Consider the following 25,204-nt stretch of genomic DNA (forward strand, 5'->3'; position numbering starts at 1 on the left):
TAAAATAGTTCAGTGAAAATACTCTATCTATATAACATTGTCCTATCAGTACATCTTATAATATATAAATAAACTCTGGCAACCAAATAGATACCCTAGCTTTGAAAACTAAAGTTACATTTTCCCTCAGTCTACTACTTCATGGTGTTTTGTTGGCTAATTAATATAATTTAAGACTCATAAAGAATTATTAAGTTACTAGAATGGGAATTATCATGAATCCCATATCACGTCCAATACATGCAGATGAATGTAGCCCGACACCTGACACTGACACCTGACACTCTCTACCACCACTTTCCTAAGGCTAGGTTCACACTGCCATTCTCCTCTGACTCTTTCAGTGTCGTTTTGACTCTTTTCTTATGTTTTGTTTTTTTGCACAGAATGGACCCTGAATGGGTCAGAGCAGAACTGGCACCACCAGGACCCAATAGATCCCATCAACTAAAATGGGGTCTGTTGGGGGTCCAGTACTTTAGGGGAGTCGAAAAGAGAAAACTTTGGCCCTTCTAACAGAGAGAGCAACAGAGCTCCCTTTAGCAGGGCACAGCGGGCATGTGAACATAGCCTAAGAAGAGAAGTAGAGAACATTATGTAATTCAACCAAACTTAAAAGACCATGCCATCTGTGACTGTCACAAGCAAAAAAGTAGCAGGATGTTGTCATACACATGACGCTGATATGATGTAATTTTCCTTCGATACAAGTCAAATAACGACATTAAAACATGAACTTATCCCTTTGATTTCCCTCTTATCTGACTCATTCACATACAAAAATGTCTCAATTATAAGTATCATTGTAAAGATACTCAGCAATGTGCCTAGCAGAGTCTCCTAAGCTTTAACGTAGCATAAGACATATATATATATATATATATATATATATATATATATATATATATAATATATGATATAATAATTATATAATAATTGATTTTATTTTTTCCTCAAAAAGCCTGTTATAGATTACAGTATTGTCATGCACTCTTTAGGAAAGTATCTACAGCTAAAGTAATATATCAACAGTGAATGTATGTTTTCAAAACAGTGAAGCCTCAATTCATGCATAAGTGAATGAGGAACATGCAATCCTCAATACTTTGATGTGAACTCAAACCAAAATCTGTATATCAAAACTGATGTAGATGTAGTGGAAAAACACACAGTGAAAACAGCATGATATATTCTCTGCATAGATGTATGGATGCTATCTATCTCATCATAAACCTGACTAGCAGAAAACCTTTACTATGTGCTTTTAGGAATATGGCGATATATATATTACTCCTCCTCGCATATTCCCAATTTAAGATGCCGCAGCTTTAGATCAAAGTGACAAATAAAACCAAAGCTGCAAATAAAGTATTACAGTCAGCAAAATTGTGTAATGCTCATAATAGAGCAGAGCCCACAGGCTACTGATACATCGGTGAAAGCAAGATTGATAGCCTGATTCTAACAGAGCATTCTAGAGTGATTAACTGCAGTTTGTGTAAAAAGGATATTGAGACCTGGACGGATGCATCAAGAAGTATCAATGGTTGTTACCTGAAGAGGAGTTACAAGAAATTTCATCTGCTGCAACGAAGACGAATTGATTTCTGTAAAAGAAGATAAAATTCACAATACTGCTTGCTGACTAGAAAATGTAGTAGCTGCCAGTTGACTTGATATGTATAGATGGGACATTGGGAAGGAATTTAATTTTAATGAATGTGGAAGGAACACATGTTGACAGATTTTTAGATCTACAGAATTCATTAAGTTTTGTCATGAAGAATGGTTACAAGGTATTATGAAGTTGAATATGAATGATGGACAATTCTATCACAAAGTGCTTCAAGGCTACAGATTGTTCAATCTAAGAAATATGTTTTTGTAAGTGTAGACCCAAAGCCTGTGTTTCTGGTTGTGATTTATAGAAGGTGTTATATGACATGACTGATGTGGACACTGTGTCCTATAGAGCCTGAGTTACTGTTGTTCAGACCTAGTGACTGCATGAAAGATATACTTTAGACCTGCAGTAGGTATCAACAAAACTGCAAATGTGCAATAAAATCATATGTATTCCAGAAGCATTGTACTACAGCGATAGTTTATGAACAATAACAAACCCTATTAACTAAGATAACAATGGTAGTTTTGCACCTATAGTGAACGTCTATCAATCTTAAAGGAGGTTTATGTGATATGTCTGGTGCCATGTATTACTGTTTATATAGTATATGAATAATACCAAATCTGTTCAGAGTTTTCTTAAAGGGGTACACCGCCCCTAGACATCTTATCCCCTATCCAAAGGATAGAGGATAAGATGTCTGATCACGGGTGTCCTGTCGCTGAGGACCCCCACGTTCTTAGTAGCGGTACCCCGCTGTCATCACAGTACAGAGGAAAATCTCTGAGCGTGATGATGGGGCGATACAGGAGCTGGAGCACCGAGACTTCACGGCTCTGGCCCCTCCTGATGTCACGCCTCGCCCCCTTAATGTAAGTCTATGGGAGGGGGCCCACTCCCATAGACTTGTATTAATGCAGTGGGACATGACATCACAGTGCTCCGGCCCCTGTATCGCCCCGTCATCACGCACAGAGATTTTCCTCTATGCTGTGATGACGGCGGGGTGCTGCTACTGAGAACACGGGGGTACCCAGCACCGGGACCCCCGTGATCAGACATATTACCCCCTATCCTTAGCCGATAAGATGTCTAGGGGCGGAATACCCCTTTAAGTCTAGGTCCAGCGTTAGTTGTAAAACTAAAGCCTAACATGGTAGGGCAGAATGCAATTTGTTTTATCTGGTTTTTGCTGTCAGCACTGTGTCAAGTCAACCTTGTGTCCTGCTTGAAGGCTGGTTGCTAGAGGCATGATACCATAAAATGTCTTTTAAGTCACATTTTCCTGCATCTTGTCCCTTGCAACCGACTGTTCCAGATCACTCAAGAATTCCATTTCAAGGCAAAATTAATACTTTACTGTGGGCAGGAAAGGACAAAGAGGAGTGAGGGAAGGCATTTATCTATCTTTTATCTTTCAAGCCATCATAGGGGGAGATTTATCAAAACCTGTCCAAAGGAAAGGTTGCCCAGTTGCCCATAGCAACCAATCAGATCGCTTCTTTCATTGTTAACAAGGCCTGTGCAAAAAGAAAGAAGCGATCTGATTGGTTGCTATGGGCAACTGGGCAACTTTTCCTTGGCACAGGTTTTGATAAATCTCCCCCATAACGTTTGTTAAAACTTTAATTAAAATAACCTATAATCTGATGTAGGTGTTAGATTAAATGCTAATTTGTAAATGTATTATATACAACTTGAAGCATATATGACCTATGCTATGGATAACGTATAAAAGTAAAGTAAATGCTGGGAAACCTAATGTGTAATTTGTTGATAAACTAAAACAATAAAATAACATTCCCGGTGGCTCTTCATAAGAATCTAATTTTATTCTTTGATATGTCAGATAGACATTAGTGGGGTCTCATAACTCCTATCTGATTTGTTGCTTTTTTTATGCAGGTAACAGGATAAAAGTCTATTGGTGGTCATTGGGTAAGAAACTGAACAAAAGATGATTCAGGATCAATGAATCGGAAATAGATTATAAGACATGATAAAACATCTCTGAACATTAAATGTGCATAGCTTGAATGTGATTCAAGCTATGCACACCTGTGTTTGTCTCAGTCTATATTCTTATTCCTTTTTACAGAATAATGTTTCCATAAATGTTAGTTTATATATCTGGAAAGAAATCTAGAGCTACTTCTAGATATTCTGGCTCTATTACAACTGTTCTTTATGCATCTTTCTAATAAGGTATGTTAAGACATCATGTTAAGGTAAAATACCTATTTTCAAAATGATAACACTTTATTTTAATAAATGACAGAATGACAGAATTTCTCAATTTTTGGGAGATCATTACACCTACTTTCTATGAGTTCACCTACGATGTGTCAGGCCACATGACTGTTAGAAGTCTAAGAGCTAGAGCACGGAATCTAACTACTTTTTATTATTTTCCCATTTGTTATTACATGCTGTGGGTGACTGCAGTCAGATTCTAATCCTCAGCTAACAGATTTCTGAATGTTATGTTGCACAATTGATCAAAGGTGCTTATAATGATGATTTTTGCAGGAAATATATGTGAAAGTTGACTTGTCCTGCAAGCTTTGGGTTTGAAGGACAAGTAATCATGCTGTATCTCAACATAGACATGAGATAATAAAAGAAAAAATGTTGTCACATAAAGTAATATTACAATCTTAATCCTTTCAGCACTTATCAGCTGCTGTATGCTTCAAAGGAAGTTATTTTCTTTTTGAATGTATTTTCTGTCTGACCACAGTGGTCTCTGCTGACACCTCTGTCCATGTCAGGAACTGTTCAGAGCAAAAGAGGTTTGCTATAAGGATTTACTCCTGCTTTGGACAGTTCCTAACATTGACAGAGGTGTCAGCAGAGAGCACTGTGATAAGACAGAAAAAAAATTCAAAAAGAAAAGATCTTCCTCTGAAGCATACAGCAATTATGATAACAGATAAGTACTGGAAGGATTAAGATTTTTTAATAAAAGTAATTTACAAATCTGTTTACATTTCAGGCACCAGTTGATAAAAAAAAAAAAAATCCCCACCGGGGTACTCCTTTAATGTGTAAACCATCTCAAAAACAATTTTCTGGCAATCTTTTAATCCCTGACCAAGTTTGTGTATTTTGGGTAAAAAAAATGAAAGAAAGTAGGATTCAGGTAGCCAAGATAAATGATAGCTTTCACAGAAAGCCTGTTTAGCTATTGCTCCCAATCACTCTATACAAATGAACAATGAGCCACATATTTATGTGTTCTATTGCAGACACCTCTTTCTCTCAACTTTATCTGTCCAGGAAGAATTAGGAGGTCAGCATACACCAGAGTTGGCTGGTTCTGCTGATTTTGTCAGGTTCAGCAAACAAATGGCTTATGTGTGTAGTTTGTTTAAAGTGTACCTATCACTTTAAAAAAAACTTTTGACATGTCACAAAGAAAAATTTCAAGTTTTTATTGGCCGATCCCACTAATCAGAAAAACATCCTGGGAAAAGAGTAGCTTAAATTTTTGTCTCTTTGTCTTGTTGCTTCATTATGGGGCAGTGGGGAATTTTATGGGGCAGCGAGACAAAACTCGCTGAGAACCAGGAAGTAAAGCATACTATAGAGTGCTTTTCTCTTGTTCATTGGTGGTCTGAGCCCCCTGACCAATAAAAACTTTTGACATGTCTCTGTGACATTAGTAGGTCAAATAAAGTGACACACAAGTAGTCTCACAAATCATATTCTTTTCTTTTTTTTTAAATTGTTTGAATGGCCAAGTTCTTTTGCATCTGTTACCATCTGGATGCTCTATAAGAACAAGACAAGCCAGCAGAGACCAAAATGCACTAGCAATTTTCTAGTGGAAGTCTAGTGAGTCCTGGTATTATTGTCGATGTTGCTTAGACATATGCCATTTATCAGCCATCTGGCAGCGTTTCCCACTGGCACGCACCAGAGGAAAATGATGATAGAACTGATCCCATTCATTTGAATGGGTCAGTTCACATTTATCTGGTATCTCTAGTGGAAGCTGGATGGTTAGACATGACGGACGGGGGTCCGGCATTCAGAAATAAGGGACACTGGATGCTGAACCACTGATGACAACTGATTTCACTTCTTGTCATCAATTGTGGCATTAGTTGTGTTGAGCTTTAAGGTTGGGTTCACTGAACCGGATGCTGTACATATGTCAACCCAGCCTTACAGACCAAGTATACCTTTTCATGGCAGCAGTATCACCTGATATTAGTGGTCTTATTGGCAGGATAATGCAGGCCACACTGCTGAAATTGCATTGGTTTGAGGAACATGGACAAGGCTTCAAGGTGCTATGGGATGTGCTGGAAAAACAACTCCAGTCTTTGAAGGTATAGAGATCCAACCTCACAACTTACAGGACTCAAAGGGTCTACTGCTAAAGTCAGATATAAACCAACAACTTTAGAGTGAAGTCTCTGACCCTTTAATGTATTAAATATATGTTGGTATCATGTGAAAGGCCTACACAATACAAGGTAGGTTGATGTAATGCTATGGTATTTAAAATGTGTGTCTTTTTGTGATTGATAGTCTTTCCCTGCAGGAAAGGAAATCAGTAGAAGTGACTTTTAGAAATTGAACATCCAATCAAACCTCAGAGTTGCTATAAAATGTGCAGAAAGCTGACAGCCACACAGACATCAAATGCTTGCAAAAGCAATCCAGGCAAATCTATAAATGTCTATACAGCCACTAAATTTGATAAGGCATGCTCAATAACAGTCACAAACATGCAAACACAAAGGTGATATGCTGGGAAAAGAAGCATAGCCTAGACAAGCACTAAATGAATAACAATAAACTTGACGTTTTAAGTCCGTTACAATGTACCAGAACTTGTTATTTTACAAGGATACATTTCACGAGAAAGATTCCCTAAAATGCATACATTTGTACACATTACAATACAAAACTACAAAGTACAAATTGCAAAGTAGATTCTATTTAAAGGGTTCCTATGGTTTATATAAACTGAGCTGAGACCCCAACTAATCACTAAAATAAAGAGAAGCACTCAGCTGATGTTACCCGTTATGTTTGAAAGGCTTTGCACAGAACCAATAAGAAACTAGGGGACTCAGCCCAATTTTATTAATTAAGGATAGTGTCACCACCTGAACTCCCAGTAATGAAACTTTTTGATACATCAAGAAAAGACAGATACCCTTTTAATAAACATAAACCGTTATTTTTAAGAAAATTAATGATTGAAAAGTTAAAATACTGTTAAATTTAGATATGTTTAAATACTATACACCATATTATGTAGACCAACGATGCACAATAGAAAATAATGTCTACCCACAAACACATAAATCATTTGAACACATTAGCACAAAAACTTTTTAGAAAACAAATACAAGCATCTTCAAGTGTTGACAAACATCTACGGAATAATTCATACTTAAACTTTGAATTACCACAACATCTTAATAAAGAATTCTAAATGTATAAATATTTTTAATAAAGAAGTTGAGGCATGAGCTAACTAATGGTTAATGGTCATTCTTTTGTATTTAGTAAAATTTTTTATATTATCTGTAATATTGTGTTAAAATACAGACTATAGTGTCCTCCTGGTAGAAAAAGGTCTGAAGCCTAAAAACTGGCTAATTTGTAAGGATGATTACTAAGGTTGTAAACAAGGAATACCTAACAAAAAAAAAAAAATCTATGCCCTTATACATTGTTGGACCGATCTCTTTGTATAGGGAGGACTAACTGTAAAGTGATCTTCAACAACACAAGAACCTAACAAATTAAATCTTTGACAACCAAGGAGGCATCAAAATTCTACATAATCCAGCATTTTCTTTCTTTCATTCTCTCTCTCTTCTTTCTTTCTTTCTTTCTTTCCTTATTTATTTATATATTTATGTATTTATATTTTTTGAGAAAGAGGAAATGTTTAAAAAACACAGTTATTCTACCATTGTTTTTTTTAAAACCTCAATTCACCATACAGAATGTATGTTTTGTTTTACGAAAGTTATATCTGTAAACATTGTTAAATCACCTGATGCAAAGTTTATAGAAATTATTTTATGTTTTACTAAAACTATACCCCAAAATATTTCTATCGCATTGGTTTTTATTTTGAAAATTGTTATGTTTTGTGTAATTATTATGTATTCATTGGACAATTCCCCTAAGGGACACCTTGCGTGTTCATCTTGCTCTAAGGTATGGTGCTCTTGAGAAACTGCCCATCCTTTCTTCAGAGATACAAGACAGAACTTGCACAGTAACTCGAGCAGGTAAATTAAATGAACAAGCTGTTCCCATAATATGATAAAAGACAAATCTGGTGAACAGGAATGGAAAATTACCAATGTTTAATCAAAGAGGGGGATTAATAGTGTCACACTGTCCTACAGCTTAAAAATGATAAACATCAATGGGTACTGTAACAGTTCTTGACTGGCATTGCCAGCAATGCACTTATGCTTGGAGACATCAAATGCCCAGCTCATCCTGACATTTCTAAACAGATAAAAATGGAAACAGTTTTGTTTCTCAGTGATTTTGAAATTCTTAATCCAGAAACATGGCTCTGGCTCTATAAGGGTAACCCTCACATCAATACAATGTATCATCTCTAATTGAATTAAATCTTCAACATCTGGGAAAGGATAATACTTCTGGCTTCTTGCTGCTTAAGCTATTTTCGGCCTTAAGGTAACAGACTTTGACTGTTTTAGTTCATTTTTGTACTACAGCAAGAGATGAGTGAATTGAACCTGACTAACGCGAATTCGCTACAAATTTCATGAAATATTCGATTCGCTACGAATTCAAATATTGCCGCAATTCTATCGTACGAATCACTTCTTTAAACTCCATTTACTGCGATCCAGGCTCCAGGGCATCTAAAATGGAGGATCTACATGTCAGCAAGGAATGCTGGGAAGGTGGGAAGGGAAGTAAGTGGGATGAACCTGAATCACATGCAGGATGCAGCCTATCAGGAGCCAGTCACCCCTGTGAGGTCACAGCCCTACATATTCGGCAGCCATTTTGCGGCTCATCATATCATTCATTACACTGCATACAGAAAGGACGGACATCACTGTGTGTGTGTGTGTGTGTGTGTTACACAGAAAAACTAATTCCAGCAGTGTTTCACATCCTAGTCATATCAGCGTTCTGGTGGACAGAGAGAAGTGTTTTTTTTTTTCACTGAAAAGGATTTTTACTGCAGCCATAAACCTCCCAGTTACTTTCTTCAGCATTGTATTACAGAGAGGGGCAGATAGCTGTGTGTTGCCTCATACATTTCAACAAGCTGCCTCAACTTCAGCCTCAACCTTAGCAGAGGAGGCAGAAATAATTTTTCAGTGCAATTCTGTGTCTTTGTACCACAAAAAAAATCATCTGCTGGTTATATTAGTCTGTAGACAGTATAATACCCAGCAGTCCATTTCTAATAGTCTTTGACAGAGTGGAATTTAGTGTTTAGTACACAGGTTTTTTTTCTGCTGCAGCACTGTTGGGTTATTCTGGTGTTGTGCAAAAATCCTTTTTTTTAAGCGTACCATACCGCATTTTTTCTGCCCTCATAAGTGCACATAACAATACTACATTTAAGTAGTGTACTATTTTGTACCTGTTAATCTGTCAAGGGCCTAGATACTGTGAAGGTCCAGGCAAAAGTAATCACCAGCTGGTGTTTTACTAAAATACGTTTTTTTAAGCATATTGTACCGCATTTTTCTGCCCTCATAAGTGCATACCATATACCTACATCTAAGTAGTGTACTATTTTGCACCTGTTCATCACTCAAAGGGCTTAGATGCCGTGAAAGTCCAGGCAAAAGTAATCACCAGCTGGTGTGTTCCTCCAATACGTTTATTATGTGTACTGTAGCACTTTTTTCTGCCCTCATAAGTACATACCACATACCTACCTCTAAGTAGTGTACTATTTTAAACCTGTTAATCTGTCAAGGGCCTAGATACTGTGAAAGTCCAGGCAAAAGTACTCACCGGCTGGTGTTTTTACTCAGATACTTTTTTAAGTGTATTGTAGCGCATTTTCTGCCCTCATCAGTGCATACCACATATCTTCTTCTAAGTAGTGTACTATTTTAAAAATGTTAATCTGTCAAGGGCTTAGATACTGTGAAAGTCCAGGCAAAAGTACAGACCTGCTGCTCTTCTAGACAATTACTGTTTTAAGTGTAGTGAAGAATATTGCACTCCCCTCGTATACCCACTAAGTATGTCAGGCAAAGAAGTGCCAGGATGTACACCGAGGAGTGGCAGAGGCCTAAATAAATTGGGCAGAGGTTGCAGCAGACTAGGGGCGAGTGGCAGCAGAAGTTGCAGTGAGATGCCTGAGCTCCCGGTATCAGCTAACGGTCATGTCTCGACCAGCAACCCATCTGTCGTCATCGATTGGTTAACATGGTCATCCACTTCATCACAAGTGACATCTGACATCCCCAGTCAACAGTCAGTGGGTTCCTCAGACACAACCCTCAGTTGGCATGGCCCGGGAGCAGTCCCTGTCCTATGCTGTTCCTTCCCTTACAGAACTATCTTATGATGTGGCTTCAGCTCCACTATTCACTGAGGAAGAACTAATAGAGGAAAGTCAGCAGCTAATGACCTGCCAACAAGTGGAGGAGACATCCGCCACTTCTTCCGCTAGGCGGGCAATTAGTGATGAGGAGAGTTACGTGGGAGGCGGTGTTGCCAGGGTTCAGGTTCCTGAAGCAGACACTGTTGAGGAACCTGAGGAGGACATCAGTGATGTGCAGACACTTGTTGATGATGATGAAGCCGATCGCAATTGGGAGCCCGGTGCAGAAGGGGCTCCATCATCATCAGGAGAAGAGAGTTGCAGGTTGCCCGTGAGGCAGCAGCTGAGCCAGCAAGGTGGTAGCATGGTTGGCAGTCAGCATGGTGGCAGAAGTGAAAATTCTGGAGCCAAACGTGCCCGGGGGAGACCACCTGCTTTGCTGCAGCCTACCTTCCCAGGAGGTAGTGGAACAGGGTTACTGGAGATGGCAGCAGTAGCAGTCAGTTAGTGTGGACTGTTGGTGGTAAAATCAGCTATTTGGAGGAGGTTCACATAGCCACATGCAAGATATGTCGGCAGAATGTGAAGCGTGTCCCAATGTTGGCACGACAGCCATGCGTCAACATACGCTTTGCCACCATAAAGCGGCCTGGGAGAACCGTTGCTCCGATGTAGTGGTCCAGCCTGCTGCATCACCCTATGGCATGCTGCTCCCTCTTTCAGCCAGCCACTGCTCCACCACCTCAGCCGAAGGGAGCTGTGTGTCCTACCCTCCTTATTTTGCTCCAGATGCTCCTGCTCCTCCTAACTTTAGTCAGCCATTCCGCCAACAATCCATCGGTGAAGCCATGTCCAAGAGAAAACAGTATGCGCCCACTCATCCAATGGCACAGAAGCTAAATGTGCTCCTTTCTAAGTTGTTGGTGCTGCAGTCCCTCCCTTTTCAAGTGGTTGACTCTGCACCTTTCAGAGAACTGATGGCTTGTGCCGAGCAGAGGTGGAGAGTGCCAAGCCGTCATTTCTTTGTGAAGAAGGCAATACCAGCCCTGCTCAATTTTGTGGAATAGAAGGTAGTCCAGTCCTTGAGCCTGTCGGTGTGCACTAAAGTATACGGCAGCGCCAACATCTGGAGCTGTAACTATGGTCAGGGGTATACATGATGAATGTGGTTCCTGCACAGCCACAACACCAACTTGGATAGATCACACAGCTTCCTCCTCCATGCTCTCAGGACGTTGGTCCTGTGACAGTGAGCAACTCCGCCTCTCTATCCTCCACCGTGTCCTCAGCCTCCACTGCCCAGACAAGTCTCAGTTGCCCTTCAGCATACCATGTGTGCACGGCACAGCGGTGTCACGTTGTTCTTCACATGGTTTGCCTTGAGGAACGGGGTCACATAGGGGAGGAACTGCTAAAAGTCCTTCATAAAGAAATCAGAGTATGGCTTACGCCACGAAAACTGGAAATGGGAACCATGGTAATTGACAACGGGAAGAACTTCTTGTCTGCACTGCGACTGGGAAGGCTGAGCCATGCGCCCTGCATGGCACACATTTTCAATCTGGTTGTGAAGCAGTTCCTGAAGAGTTCCCCCCATTTGCAAGACATCCTAACAATGGGAAGGAAACTTTGCATGCACTTCAGCCACTTGTACACTGAAAAGCACACTCTTCTTGAGCTGCAGCGTCAGAACGGTATCCCGCAATATAGTCTGATTTGTGACATTGCCACACATTGGAATTCCACCCTCCATATGTTGGACCAACTGTAAGAACAGAGAAAAGCCATCCCGATTTCTTGATGACCCAAGCGGATACGGGTATTCCCCTGTGTAGCTTCAATGTGAACCAGTGGCAGCTCATATGTGACACCTGCTGTTTGCTCAGGCCCTTTGAGGAAGCCACATTATTAGTAAGTCGCCAGGATTATGGAATGAATGTCATTCCACTGCTTCATTTCTTACAACACGTGTTGGAAATGATGGCTGGTCAGGGCACTGGAGACGTGGCCCCTATATCTCACAGTTGTAGGAGGAGGAGGAGGAGGAGGGGAGGAGCACAGTGGAGCACAATTTAGGATTCCCCAAATGGGTGGTTTTGCTAGTAATCTGACAGGAGAGGAGGAGCAGGAGCAGCCAGAGGAGCTAGATGGTTATGAGGAAGGCGAGACAGAGGACCCAGACACACCGTGGCAGTATGCAGTGGAGATGGAGGCAGGGAGTTCCTCTGAGTCATGCCTGCTCACTTGCTTACGTAGTGAAAGCCGAATTGCAATCTTTCGGCAGTAGGATGACTTCTGGATCTCCACCTTATTGGACCCTCGTTACCGCCACAAAATAGGGGCCTTTTTTACAACCACTGAGAGGGAGGACAAACTGACCTACTACAGAGGCATCCTATGAAGTCGCCCATCCGCTCGCAGGTCTGAATCGGTAAGACCCTGCGCTCACCTTCCACTGCCATGGCTGCTGGGGAGGCATGGGGTGGCAGGAGCAGTACCAGCTCCATCAGCAGCAGCCTGATCACTGATGAGTAGCTTTCTTCACCCGCATAGTGAAGCAACTCATCAGCAGCAAGTACACCTGGAGCAGGACCTTAACCAGCAGGTGGTTGTATACCTTGACATACCCATGCAAACACACCTTGAAGATCCACTGTACTTCTGGGCAGCCAAACTTGATTTGTGGCAGCAACTAGCAAAGTTTGCCCTTGAAAAGTTGTCCTGCCCAGCCAGTAGTGTGCATCAGACACTACATGGTCTCCCTGTGCTGCCAGAAACTCGAGGCAGTCATTCAGCCACTGTGTATGGTCTCCTAATACTGATGCCACCTCCAGTCTGTCTCATTTAGCCACTATATGGTCTCTTCTCATGCTTCAGCCAAATCCAGCCTGTGTCATTCAGCCAATATATGGTTTACTGATGCTGCTGGGCCTGGGCCTAAAAATGTTTTATGGTAGCACTAGCTACCCTAAATCTTCAATTTAAAATTCAAAATTGGTATTTTAATCTTTGGGATTGGGAAACCCTAGTGTCTACTCATGCTGCTTGCAGCTCCAGGCTCTGTCATTCAGCAACTTTATGGTCTCCTCATGCTGCAGACAACTCCAGACTGTGCCATTCAGACACTATATGGTCTCTATATATTGACTGTGTATTGTAGGAAACATGTGGGTATCCTTGAGTTACTCTCCCAGCATTATTGACATGTTGATAACAGTAATAAAAGGAATATTGCCATGGACTAGCAGAAACAGGGAACTGTGGATACTGACCACCGGCTACTGGAATTGACTGACTATCCCAGGTGGTACATTTACCATTTTGAAGTTCCTCAGTTCCAGTAGGCTTTAAGTTGTTCATTCTTTGTTGTGGTTCTTCAGTTGCAGAATTAAGTTGTATCATGTTTTCCTGTTCCTCCGATGAGCTAATGTCACTGGAACACACAATACTTATATTGTAATCTAATGAAGGTTCCTCTCTTTCAGAGAACATATGTATCATTTTCTTATTTTGGATGTCAGGTGGTATTCTGACATTTTCTGATTATAAAGGAATTTTGGAATCTGGGACAAATAAAGTATTGTTAAGCGTACTGTAGCACATTTTACACAATACTGTGAAAGAACAGCCAATAGTACACACCTGCTGCTGTTCTAGACAAATACTGTTTTAAGCGTAGTGAATACTCCCCTAATATATGCAATAAGTATGTCAGGCAGAGTAGTGAAATTTCAAATATAAAATCCTTAATTTTAATTTCAAAATCTTAAATTTCAATTTCAAAATCTTAAATTTCAATGGTCTCCTCATGCTTCTGCCAACTCCAGGCTGTGCCATTCAGATACTATATCTAGTTTACTGATGCTGCTGGGCCTGGGTCTGGGCCTAAAAAATATTTATGGCAGCACTAGCTACCCTAAATCTTCAATTTCAATTTCAAAATGTGTCTTTTAATCTTAGGTATTGTGAAGCCTTGTGTATCCTCATGCTGCTGCCTACTCCAGGCTGTGCAATTCAGACACCATATGGTCTCCTGATGCTTCAGCCAACTCTAGGCTGTGTCATTCAGACAATATATGGTTTACTGATGCTGCTGGGGCTAGGTCTGGGCCTAAAAAATGTTTATGGTAGCATTAGCTACCCTAAATCTTCAATTTAAATTTCAAAATTCGTCTTTTAATCTTAGGTATTGGGAAGCCCTAGTGTCTCCTCATCCTGCTGCCAATTCCAGGCTGTATTATTCAGCCACTATATGGTCTCCTCATGCTGCCAACACCTCCATGCTGTGTCATTCAGCCACTATATGGTCTCCTCATACTTTAGCCACATCAAAGCTTTTTCATTCAGCCACTATATGGTCTCCTCATGCTGCCAACACCTCCACGCTGTGTCATTCAGACACTATATGGTCTCCTCATGCTGCCAACACCTCCATGCTGTGTCATTCAGCCACTATATGGTCTCCTCATGCTTCAGCCACAGACAAGCTTTTTCATTCAGCCCCTATATGGTCTCCTCATGCTGCCAACACCTCCACGCTTTGTCATTCAGCCACTTTAGGGTCTCCTCATGCTGCCAACACCTCCACGCCACGCTGTGTCATTTAGCCACTGTATGTTCTCTTGCTGCCAACACCTCCACGCTGTGTCGTCATTCAGCCACTATATGATCTCCTCATACTGTTGCAACCTCCTGGCTATGTCATTGTGCTTCTCTGAGGCAGTGATTCTACAAGTGATGCCTGTAATCTGCATGTCATTCTAGATAAAAGTATTATTTCACTACCCCAGCACACTCCATATGCATGTTAGAACAAAGCAAAGTGTTCTATACCCCTTTTGAGGCTCTCTTTAGACCAGAAACAGACGTTTTTAATATAGATTTGCCGCAAATAAATTTAGATCTAAAAATTTTTTTTTTACATTTGGTGAATCGGACAAATTGAATTTTTCAAAAGTTTGCTCATGTCTTATTATTGCATTATCACTTATTTTTCTGTTCATGTGACTATATAAGGGCTTATTTTGGGGGACTAGTTATATTTTTAGAGCAGACATAATGTACTAACAAACTTAACATTTTTGGAGGAGTGGGAAAAGTTGGAAACAATTGGGGTGGGAACAATAGTTTTTTCTCTGGGGGGGGGCACTCTTCCTAAAATGGACAGAGATGTCAGCAGAGATCACTGTGCTCATGATGTCAGCAGACAGCTCTGTATTTCAAAAAGAAAAGAATTTCCGCTGTAGTATTCAGCAGCTAATAAGTACAGGAAGGATTAAGATTTTTTAATAGAAGTAATTTACAAATCTGTTTAACTTTCTGGCACCAGTTGATTTAAAAAAAAAAAAAAAAGAAGGTTTTCACCGGAGTACCCCTTTAAGGCATCCACAATCTATTTTAGTTAAATATAACATAAGTAAACTAATCACAAAGTGTATCCCACATTTACTTGAAATGATCAAATATACTATATTATTATTAATTATTAAAGAAGAAATTACTAGTTTGTAATGTATTGTGTGAATGTATTTAAAGTAGCCCTACATGTTTTGTATGTATGTATTTATAACCCTTAAATCAACTGGTGCAATAAAGTTAAACAGATTTGTTAATTACTTCTATTTAAAGTACTTATCAGCTGCTGTATACTACAGAGGGGGTTCTTTTATTTTTGAATTTCTTTTCTGTCTGACCATAGTGCTCTCTGCTAACACCTCTGTCGACTGTCAGGAGCAGGAGCAAATCCCCATAGCAAACATATCCTGCTCTAGACAGTTCCTGAAACAGACAGAAGTGTAAGCAGAGAGCACTGGGTCAGACAGAAAATAAATTAAAAAAGAAATACTTCTTCTGTAGTACACAGCAGCTACTGGAAGGATTAAGATTTTTATATATAAGTAATTTACAAATCTGTTTAACTTTCTGGCACCAGTTGATTTAAAAAAAATGTTTTGTACCGGAGTACCCCTTTAAGGACAAATAGCTCCCCTTCTATGACGCAGCCTCAGGAGCTGACCACACATTATAGTGGTGCCGACGGCTATCAGCTGCCAGGACCCGCATCAAAGTTGATAACAGCTTCTAAAATAAAAATAAAAAACAGCTTAGCGGAGCTGATCAGGACCACTGGGGTCTTTACCTGCCTCTTTGCCATCCGATCGTTGATAGGATGCTCCAGGATGCCTAAGCAGCCCGGAGCGATCAAGCACAAATAACACTGATCAATGCTATGCTATGGCATAGCATTAAACAGTGTATGCAATTCAAGGACTGCATGCAATAGTTCCCTATGGAGACCATAAAATGGTGTATGAAAAGTAAAAAAAATAAAATAATAATAAATGTGAATTATAACCCCTTCCCTAATAAAAGTTTGAATCACCCCCCTTTTCCCATAAAAAAAAATAAAATTTGAACATAAATAAACATATGTAAACATGAATAAACATATGTGTATCGCTGCGTGCTTAAAGGGGTATTCCAGGAAAAAACTTTTTTTTATATATCAACTGGCTCCAGAAAGTTAAACAGATTTGTAAATTACTTCTATTAAAAAATCTTAATCCTTTCAGTACTTTTGAGCCTCTGAAGTTAAGGTTGTTCTTTTCTGTCTATTTTTTATTAACTTTTATTAGGGGAGGAGTTAAATGAGCTGCTGGGAAGCTTTCACTTTAGACGCGGCGATCGACTTTGATAGCCGTGTCTAAAGAGTCAATGCCGGACATCAGTCTGATCGGCGATGTCCTGCATTAGACTTGGGTCCTGGTTGCTTATAGCCTGCAGAGCGTGCATCATACCTCGGGAGCCGCAGTTGAACGTCCATTTGTGGCAAGGGGTTTAAGTACCAAGCCCATTTTGGCCTTAAGGACCAGGCCAATTTAATTTTGCATTTTTGTTTTCTCCTCCTTGCCTTCTAAAAATCATAACTCTTTTATATTTTCATCTACAGACGGTTATGAGTTCTTGTATTTTGTGCAACCAGTTGTCCTTTGTAATGACATCACTGATTTTATCGTAAAATATTTGGCACAACCCAAAAAATACTATTTAGAAGATGAGGAGAAAAAAACGAAAGTGAAAAAATGAAAAAACCTGTGGTCCTTAGATGGATAAAATACAATGCAGTCAACAACTCTTAGTGAACAATAGAATAAAAGCCTGTATGCCTATGTGTGCACAGAAACATTTACAGAAAATAAGCATATGTAGCAGGGTTGAACTTGTTTTTGGTATGAAGCACCATGAGGATCAGCTCTTGTGTGTTGCTTTATTAGTGATCAGTTTTCACTGTGTATATGAAATAGTCAAATGGTAAAGTAATCTCTGCTAGATCGAATGCGTATGTCTGTGTATTTTTAAGATTATAGAACATGTTAAATAAGCTGTAGTTATATTATGCATTGCTACATTGTATTGAGCAGAATGTAGAATTTTTTCACAGAATAGCCTAACTATAGCAACCATTACAGATTATGGTTTTCCCAGTTGTAAGTGACAAACCCTGCATGTCCCCCAGATGTCAGCATTGCTATTCAATCTGCAGAACTGCATAACAATGCAGTAATAATAAGAAGAATGGATTACCCCAAAGGGCTTTCCTGCTCTGACCCATGAATCTAGGGAAAATTCTTTATCTCAAGATTTAAAATGGGAATTATCAGATGGATGAGTTTTACCTTTATAAGAAAAGTGCACAAGGCCTTCCCAAATGAGTTAAAAAACCCTGAAGCAGTAAGTCATATAAATCCTACATGGGTATTTTTGCTCACATCGGCAAAACAGCACCCAGGGTGCACATTACTGTGCATCTCGTGCAGTTAATGTCCAACCGAGATGTTAATAGCTGGGAGTTAGAAACACAGAGAACCAAGTTGAAACCTTTTAGTTTTCAATTGAATGGAATGACTTCTCAAATTGAATTAACCCCTTACTTGCAACCTGTCCTAAATACTAAATGGGTAGAATGGCTAGTAATAAATAGAAGAAAATGATACTCTGCATGCAGCAGTTAATCTGTTTATTTCTAAACAAAGCAATGCTACAGAATATCCAAGACCAATTTTCATATTAAATAAAGCACATCCATTCAATATCTGCACTGTATATTTCACAGCTATAAGCAATTGATATGTTGAATGTATTTTCTCGTGCCATTCAATTTAATAAGCACAGCAGGCCTGAGAAACCCATGAAACGGTGCAAGTCATTAGAGGGACGTGCAAATTGTTGTCACAAGATACACAAGCCGTGCAGGCCATAAAGCCTAGTCCCTTTTAATGATGCAATGCATGTAATTTGCTGGAACAATATAACAAAATAAATCACTCTGAAGAGATTTAGCAAACCTGTTTATTTGTAGTCTCTTCTAACATATGCTTGTTAAGTCTTACTTCCCTTCACCAATATTTTTAGTTAAGATGACACATTTTACCTACTGCAAAGAAACATAGACAAGTGCCTTCAAAAAGTACTGTTTCCACTCAGTCAAAAATATTTGTACATATTTTTTGCTTTCTGCATAGAATGAAAATTATTCTGCTCAGTAGCAGAAGCAGACCTTTCGGACAACAGTTATTTCTCCCAACCTCTCCATACACATGACTGTTTGGTACAGCTGAACAGTTGTTACTCTATGGGGAAAAGAAAGGTAGGTCTCCCCCAAAGAGCTCTGGTAGCAACCTTTCTTTCCCAAAACAATTGTTGGGTGGAAAAAAATATAATACACCTGACCCCTTTTTCCACTGACATGATGTCAGAAGAGACTAGGGAAGCCGCCATACACTAGCCAAAGTTTACAGGTTTGGCTGACTTTATTCAAAAGTGCATGGACACCGTAATGCACATATTTATGACTTTCCAATTTCAGGGATGTATGATAAAGTACTCACAGGACCTATAAGGCCTGACAGTACCTCCATATGTGTCCGATTTCATACAGCGATTTACAGAGGGTTTTCAAATCAATTTCTGTATGAAAAAAATAGATATGCACTGCTCTCAATGTAGTATTATCATGCTCTCATAGTGAAAATCAGGGGCCACAAACCTTACTTAAAAATATGTTTGGGGTTTTTATCCTTTAAAACCCACAAATAACAATTGTATTACTAGCTGATATGCAATAAATATCTTGCTGGTTAACCTTCCTTAAAGAGACTTATCTAACAATTGACTTGCATGGTCTGACTGTTTTGACCCCACAATGAATCTGTGTAACCCCAATAAATAATCTTAATATACTTAAAAGGTACTAAATTAATAGAATTTAGTGTATTCTGTGTTCAGTTTCTATAATTTAGAAGCCATATTCTTCTCTTAATATAGAAAAAGAGATATGTATCAGTTTGACTGGTTCTTGATATGCAGCTAAAACAATCATAGTCCTTTGGGGCTATGACACTGGAAATGTATGGTTTTAATATGTTTTTTCCTAAACTTTTATAAGCCTTTGTAAGCTTATGTATGATAACATTACTATAAGATTATGACAACACATAAATTGCTGTTACCTGGCATAACCTGTAGTTTTGCATTCACGCATTAGCTTTAATGTATCTGTATTTTATGTTTTCATTTTGCGGTTTGACTCATGTAGATTGTACAACTCAAATGATTATTACTTTAATATAATAGGGTTGTTAAACACAGGGCACAAAAAAATTGGCTTTGCAGTGTAGTTTCTGTCATAAGCAATAGAATCTTTAAGTACATAATATTGCAGTTGATAAGTACATATTGTATGTTTGTACCATGAGAAGAACTGTACAATATTACACTTTGCTGCTCATAATTTTTTAGGCTGCCTTAAATATGATATGTCAGTCACTTTGTTGGTCTGTTCACATCTGTATCGGTACTGGTGGGCACACAGTATAAAATTTTGTGGCACTTTTTTTTTTGCAAATATTTTTTGCAGATTATGGATGGATGTATTAAATAAAATAAACCATAACATTTTACACTGTGTAAACATAGCCTTAGGATAGCAGCACTAGTATATATTTGCCATCATAATTTATGAAAACCAAGTAGGAATACTGATGGATTTCAAATAAAGTCATTAGTGACCTATTGGACATAATATATAGCAAATAAAAGTCAGCATTTTGGTAAGTGAGAAAAAAATAAAAGGTTTGCCAGGTGTTTGAGTAGTGATGAGTGGCATATTCCATATTTGAATTCACGATATTTCGCAAATATATGGACGAATATCCGTCCTATATTTGTGAAATTCACATATTCAACATATTTGTGGTTATTTTTGCTTCGCGGAAATACAGATGTGCATGCACATATTCACACGCATGCGGATTACTATTTACCTATCTATCTATATTATTTATCTATCCATCTATCTATCTCCTAATTCTCTGTCTATTCTTGGGCTTTACAGAAGTGATAATGGGTCTGTGACATTTTTCATTTTGAATATTGTCATGTCATATTCGCTAATATCATCACTATCTATCTACCTATGTAATTTTAGTGACGATATTCGCGAATATGAGGATATTCACAAATATTCGCTCTCCAGTCTAATACAGTAAAAAGTATAGCAGCATTCTTTAGACAACAAGCTGGAAGCAGGGAGGGATGAGATCACTGTGATGTGTCCTGTGTGAAAAAAAATATGAATATTTGTAATTACGAATATATAGCACTATATTCGCCACATTCGCGAACATGCGAATATGTGAAATTCGCAATAAATATTCGAATTGCGAATATTCGCGCTCAACACTATTTATAAGTTCATGATGGCCAGTGCCTCAGTTATAAGTTATATTTTTTACCATCATGTTAAGTGAAGTTATACCTTAACCAAGGGACTGGAAGTCATGACCTTTTAACTATGTTATAATATGTTTTTAGCTACAATGTAAGGGTAGCTCACACTATGGAATCTCCATGCATGGAATCCCTATCAGGAATTTCTCTTGGAAATTCCATCTGGTGACCACCACCAAAATCCTTCGGTTGTAGGACCATGTGGACCTGTGCCATTATCACTGATGACAATGCAGTCAACGTGTAATTCCACTGAAAGAATGGACATGCAATGGCAGGATTGCTATTGGCAAAGTAAGGGGAATATTAATAGGAGAACTATAAAGGGCATATTGATAGTAGGGACTCCAAATCTTGCCCCAGGTCCAGAACGTTCAAGATATGGCTCTAGGATACATGTAAAAACTAACATCATAGAGATACTAGAGGCATACAAGTTGGTTAATAAAGAATATGAGAAGATATGCTTAAGTCCTAGTTTTTTTTAAACCAACTGAGGCAATTGTTACATCTCCAGTGGAGTATGACCATAAAAACAGCTATTTATTTGCCTTGCCAACTTCTGCCTACCCACCCGCAATGGTGTTAAAAATAATATGACTCTGTCAGTCAATATGCACAGAAAGAAGAGTCTTTCTAAACCAGGTGTATTATTTATATGCAGTTCAGTCAGTATTGTATAATTTAACAGTCACTGTGCCTAGAGGACTAGTTACTCTACACACAGCGTACATCCATCTACACTACTCTTTACCAGTTAATTAAACAATAGCCAGTAATAAATCCACTATACAAACAATAATAATTCCTCTCACAAATGACAAGGCCCCTCAATGTTTAAAAATTGTAACAATCACAAAATTATATATATATATATATATATATATATATATATATATCAAATAATTTATAATTGTAAGATATCATAATAAATTGTCAGCAGACCCTTCTTAAAACATAACATCTTTCATAATTAAAAAGTTATTGCTCATAGACCCTCATTTTTATTATTTTTAATAGGGACATAGCATTATTTGGATATTATTGCACTTCATCTTATTTCGTCCATTGTGCTTTCTACCAGATCTGTTCAGTACTTCTTACTTTATTCTTGTAAAATAGGAATAATTAATTTTTTCAAGAATAATGTAAGGCAATTATACATTGTACCAAACTACAATCTGTTTACACAGTGATCTTTGTACTTTAGCTATTAACATATTTTCTTATTATTATAAATAAATGTTCCAAAATAACACTATGGGGACAAGATCTTTGTGTCAAGGAAATATAAAACCTCCAATTTTTTCCCAGCATTGTGAGTGATTAGGAATCCTATGTTCATGTTTATCTCTAAAACAGAATATTGTACATACAGCCCACTTTCCTGTTTTATTATTCATGACAGGAATCATACTTAAGATGCAAATTTCCTTCCAATGTACAATTTATGGGAAGCTAAGTGCCTGCCTAAGGTCACATGCCGTGAGTAAGAAAGATAAAATTGTGGTATGGCCACATTAATAACAAGATTGTTTATTGCTAAAGTCCATACACTGCAGTTATTCAAGTTTGAAATAAGACCAAGGTGCAATTAAAGTGTAAAACTTTAAGCTCAGTTTTTGGCCAGAAAATCCATTACAGTTTTTGTAATAGTTTTCTAAACCAAAGGGGATCCAGCAGGAAGTATGGAGGATGACTCCTGACGTTGACTTAAAAATTGGTTGAAGCCCCCCAATACTAATTTAGGGAATTAAACAAAATTCAAAAAAAAAACTTTAGAGCACAATTTCCTTTTATAATTCCAACAATTATTGTTACCTGGAGAAAACCTTTACAATTCAAAACTATGGATTCAAAGTACAAGACTCTAATGGAGTGTTGACAGATTTTGCCATGATGTCCTCATGATCATCACAGTAAAACAGGACTTTGAGTTATGTGTTTTCCTGAGAATTAAAATATGTTTTTCTTAACTTTTTGACATGACTTGTAAAATGACCCCTCTCAATCGTATACATCGAAACTGCCCAAGAAAAGACATGGTCCTGTTGCTGTCCTATCCAGTTATTGTCCATTTTAATTTTCCACTGAGTTTAGAATAATGAAGTGAATAATGAACTTTCATTGTTTTCTATACAAGGGCAAGATTTTCATTGGGGGGGCTTGCTTGAGTCAAATCTACAATAATCTCGTACCTCACACATGAAATGTAAGAAACATGCATAGTAATTTAATTACAAAAACATACATTGAAGTCTCTATAAGTGCATAACCAAATTCCAAATGTTTCATGCCGTGAAAAATGTAGTTACATTCAACTGGAATTAATTGGATTATCATTTCAGTAAAAAATTTTCCAGAACTTCATCATTGTACTGGATAACTGGTCAGTGTTAAGCACCAAAAACAGATATTTGCATTGGAAAAGGTGTTATCATAAAAACAGTGGTAATCCAAAGCTAAGCTTATAGTAAGCATAAGACAACAATTACCCTTTTCAAAAGAAAAAAGAAAAAAAAAATCAGCTTAGGATAATTTTATGTAACCAAAGTGTGTTATACCTATATGATACCATAACACATACTTCCTGTTATCTTTTACTGGGCCACAGATGAAGCTTGCCATACAGTGGGGACTAAACTAATTCTAAGGCTGGCGTCACATATGTCTGGCGATCTGGCTCAGTACTGAAAACTAATGGCAAAGTGCATCAGTTGTATATGGTATTAAAGGTATTTCTGCAGGATGGATGGAGGAAAACTAAGCCAGATCCCAAGACATATGTGATGGTACCCTTCCTGGACACAAATGAGATGGAGGCTTGTAAAATGTAAAGTTGTACAAATACCTCACTTTTAGATGAGTTCAGTTTATTATGCTTTTCAGTAGGTGCTCAGTTGTGTACACCTGCTAAATGACATCTACGTAGGCAGCAGTATTTAATATACAACACACTCATTTACTGCCCAAAAGCAATCTGTGCCATGGAGAAAGCAGCCCCTGGATACCATAATGTAGAAAAATATGCAGTAACGGCAAACAACAGGAAGCACAAAACCATTACAATGTAACAGTAAGGAAGGTAAGTAAACACAATGTGATGGCGGACTATTGCTATTGAGTAGCCAATTCCTATTTCTCATATAATGGGTTTTATTGATCATACTGTAGTTCCTGTGACATTTGATCTCCATGCTTGTGTCACTTTTTTTTTTATTGTGACTACTGATTGTATTCAGCCATAAATAGTGTCAATAATAGTAATCGGTAACATGTTTACATAGGACTGTAAGTACATTTGTTCAGGACAACATTGCTATCAAATAAAAAAATCAAACATGCATTTTCTTTTTTGTGTTTTCCAAATCAAAAGCATCTCTTACTGTACAGTCTTAATGCACAACCAATACAGTGTATACCAAAACACATGCAAAGGCTTGAATCCAATAGTTTATGTGTGCATAGTCACATTGCAATTGAGCATCTGAAAAGTAAAGTAATGGATTGGAAAAGATAGTTTTACAAAATGTTCAAGAAAACCACCACATGCTTGCATTGCTCTTTGTCTTTGCAATGGAATGGCAACGGATATGCAGCACTCCCTCAGCTTTGTGTTCAGTGATTAAAAGCCACTATGGCATTCAAGAGAGCACTTTGATAATGCATAATGATAAAACAGCATATCAATAAAGACAACAAAAACATTCTTACCTTTCTGACAAAACATGCGTCAGCTACACATGCAATTACTTTCCTTCAATCTACCTGTCCCACTAACCAAGGAATACTGCAAAGTATTCATGCACTGCACATAATCCATCATTCCACACAACATATTTATATAATTATGAATACTATGAAAACAATAAAATACAAAAGAAAACTGTTGGGAAAATCTACCCATGATTCACCAAATAATTCAATATATTTTACCATGTGACACTTTCAGGTTGTCACCTTTCCTACAACATATAAAACAACACAATGGGGGAGATCTACTATGTGTGGCATTTTTTGGTGCGCTGCACGTAAGTAAAGCTCCACCTATATTTGGTCCAGCAGCAATGGCAATTTTTTATAGAACATCAAAACACCATTCCTGCTCAAATGTGCAACTTTTGAGGATTTTCACTGTTTGTGTAGCTTGGTAAATATTTGCCAATATGTGTACTGTGTGCGAACCCATCATGGTTCTGGGTAGCAATGTCTACTATATATATATATATATATATATATATATATATATATATATA

At 38.2% G+C, this 25,204-nt stretch overlaps 1 protein-coding gene across 8 annotated transcripts in view; it reads right to left on the reverse strand.

The window, feature by feature from the left end:
* RBFOX1 (RNA binding fox-1 homolog 1) overlaps positions 1-25,204 on the reverse strand; it is a 629,150-nt gene that overhangs the window by 18,404 nt on the left and 585,542 nt on the right. For 6 of the 8 annotated variants that reach the window (XM_056536207.1, XM_056536206.1, XM_056536210.1 and 3 more), the window contains exon 11: positions 1,555-1,607. The exons of the other annotated variants lie outside the window; for them this stretch is intronic. In XM_056536207.1, coding sequence (XP_056392182.1) covers positions 1,555-1,607 — 53 coding nt within the window. The remainder of the gene's footprint in view (positions 1-1,554; positions 1,608-25,204) is intronic. 8 annotated transcript variants of the gene reach the window in all.

Source organism: Hyla sarda, chromosome 8, assembly GCF_029499605.1.
Source record: "Hyla sarda isolate aHylSar1 chromosome 8, aHylSar1.hap1, whole genome shotgun sequence".
Classification (NCBI taxonomy): Eukaryota; Metazoa; Chordata; class Amphibia; order Anura; family Hylidae; genus Hyla; species Hyla sarda.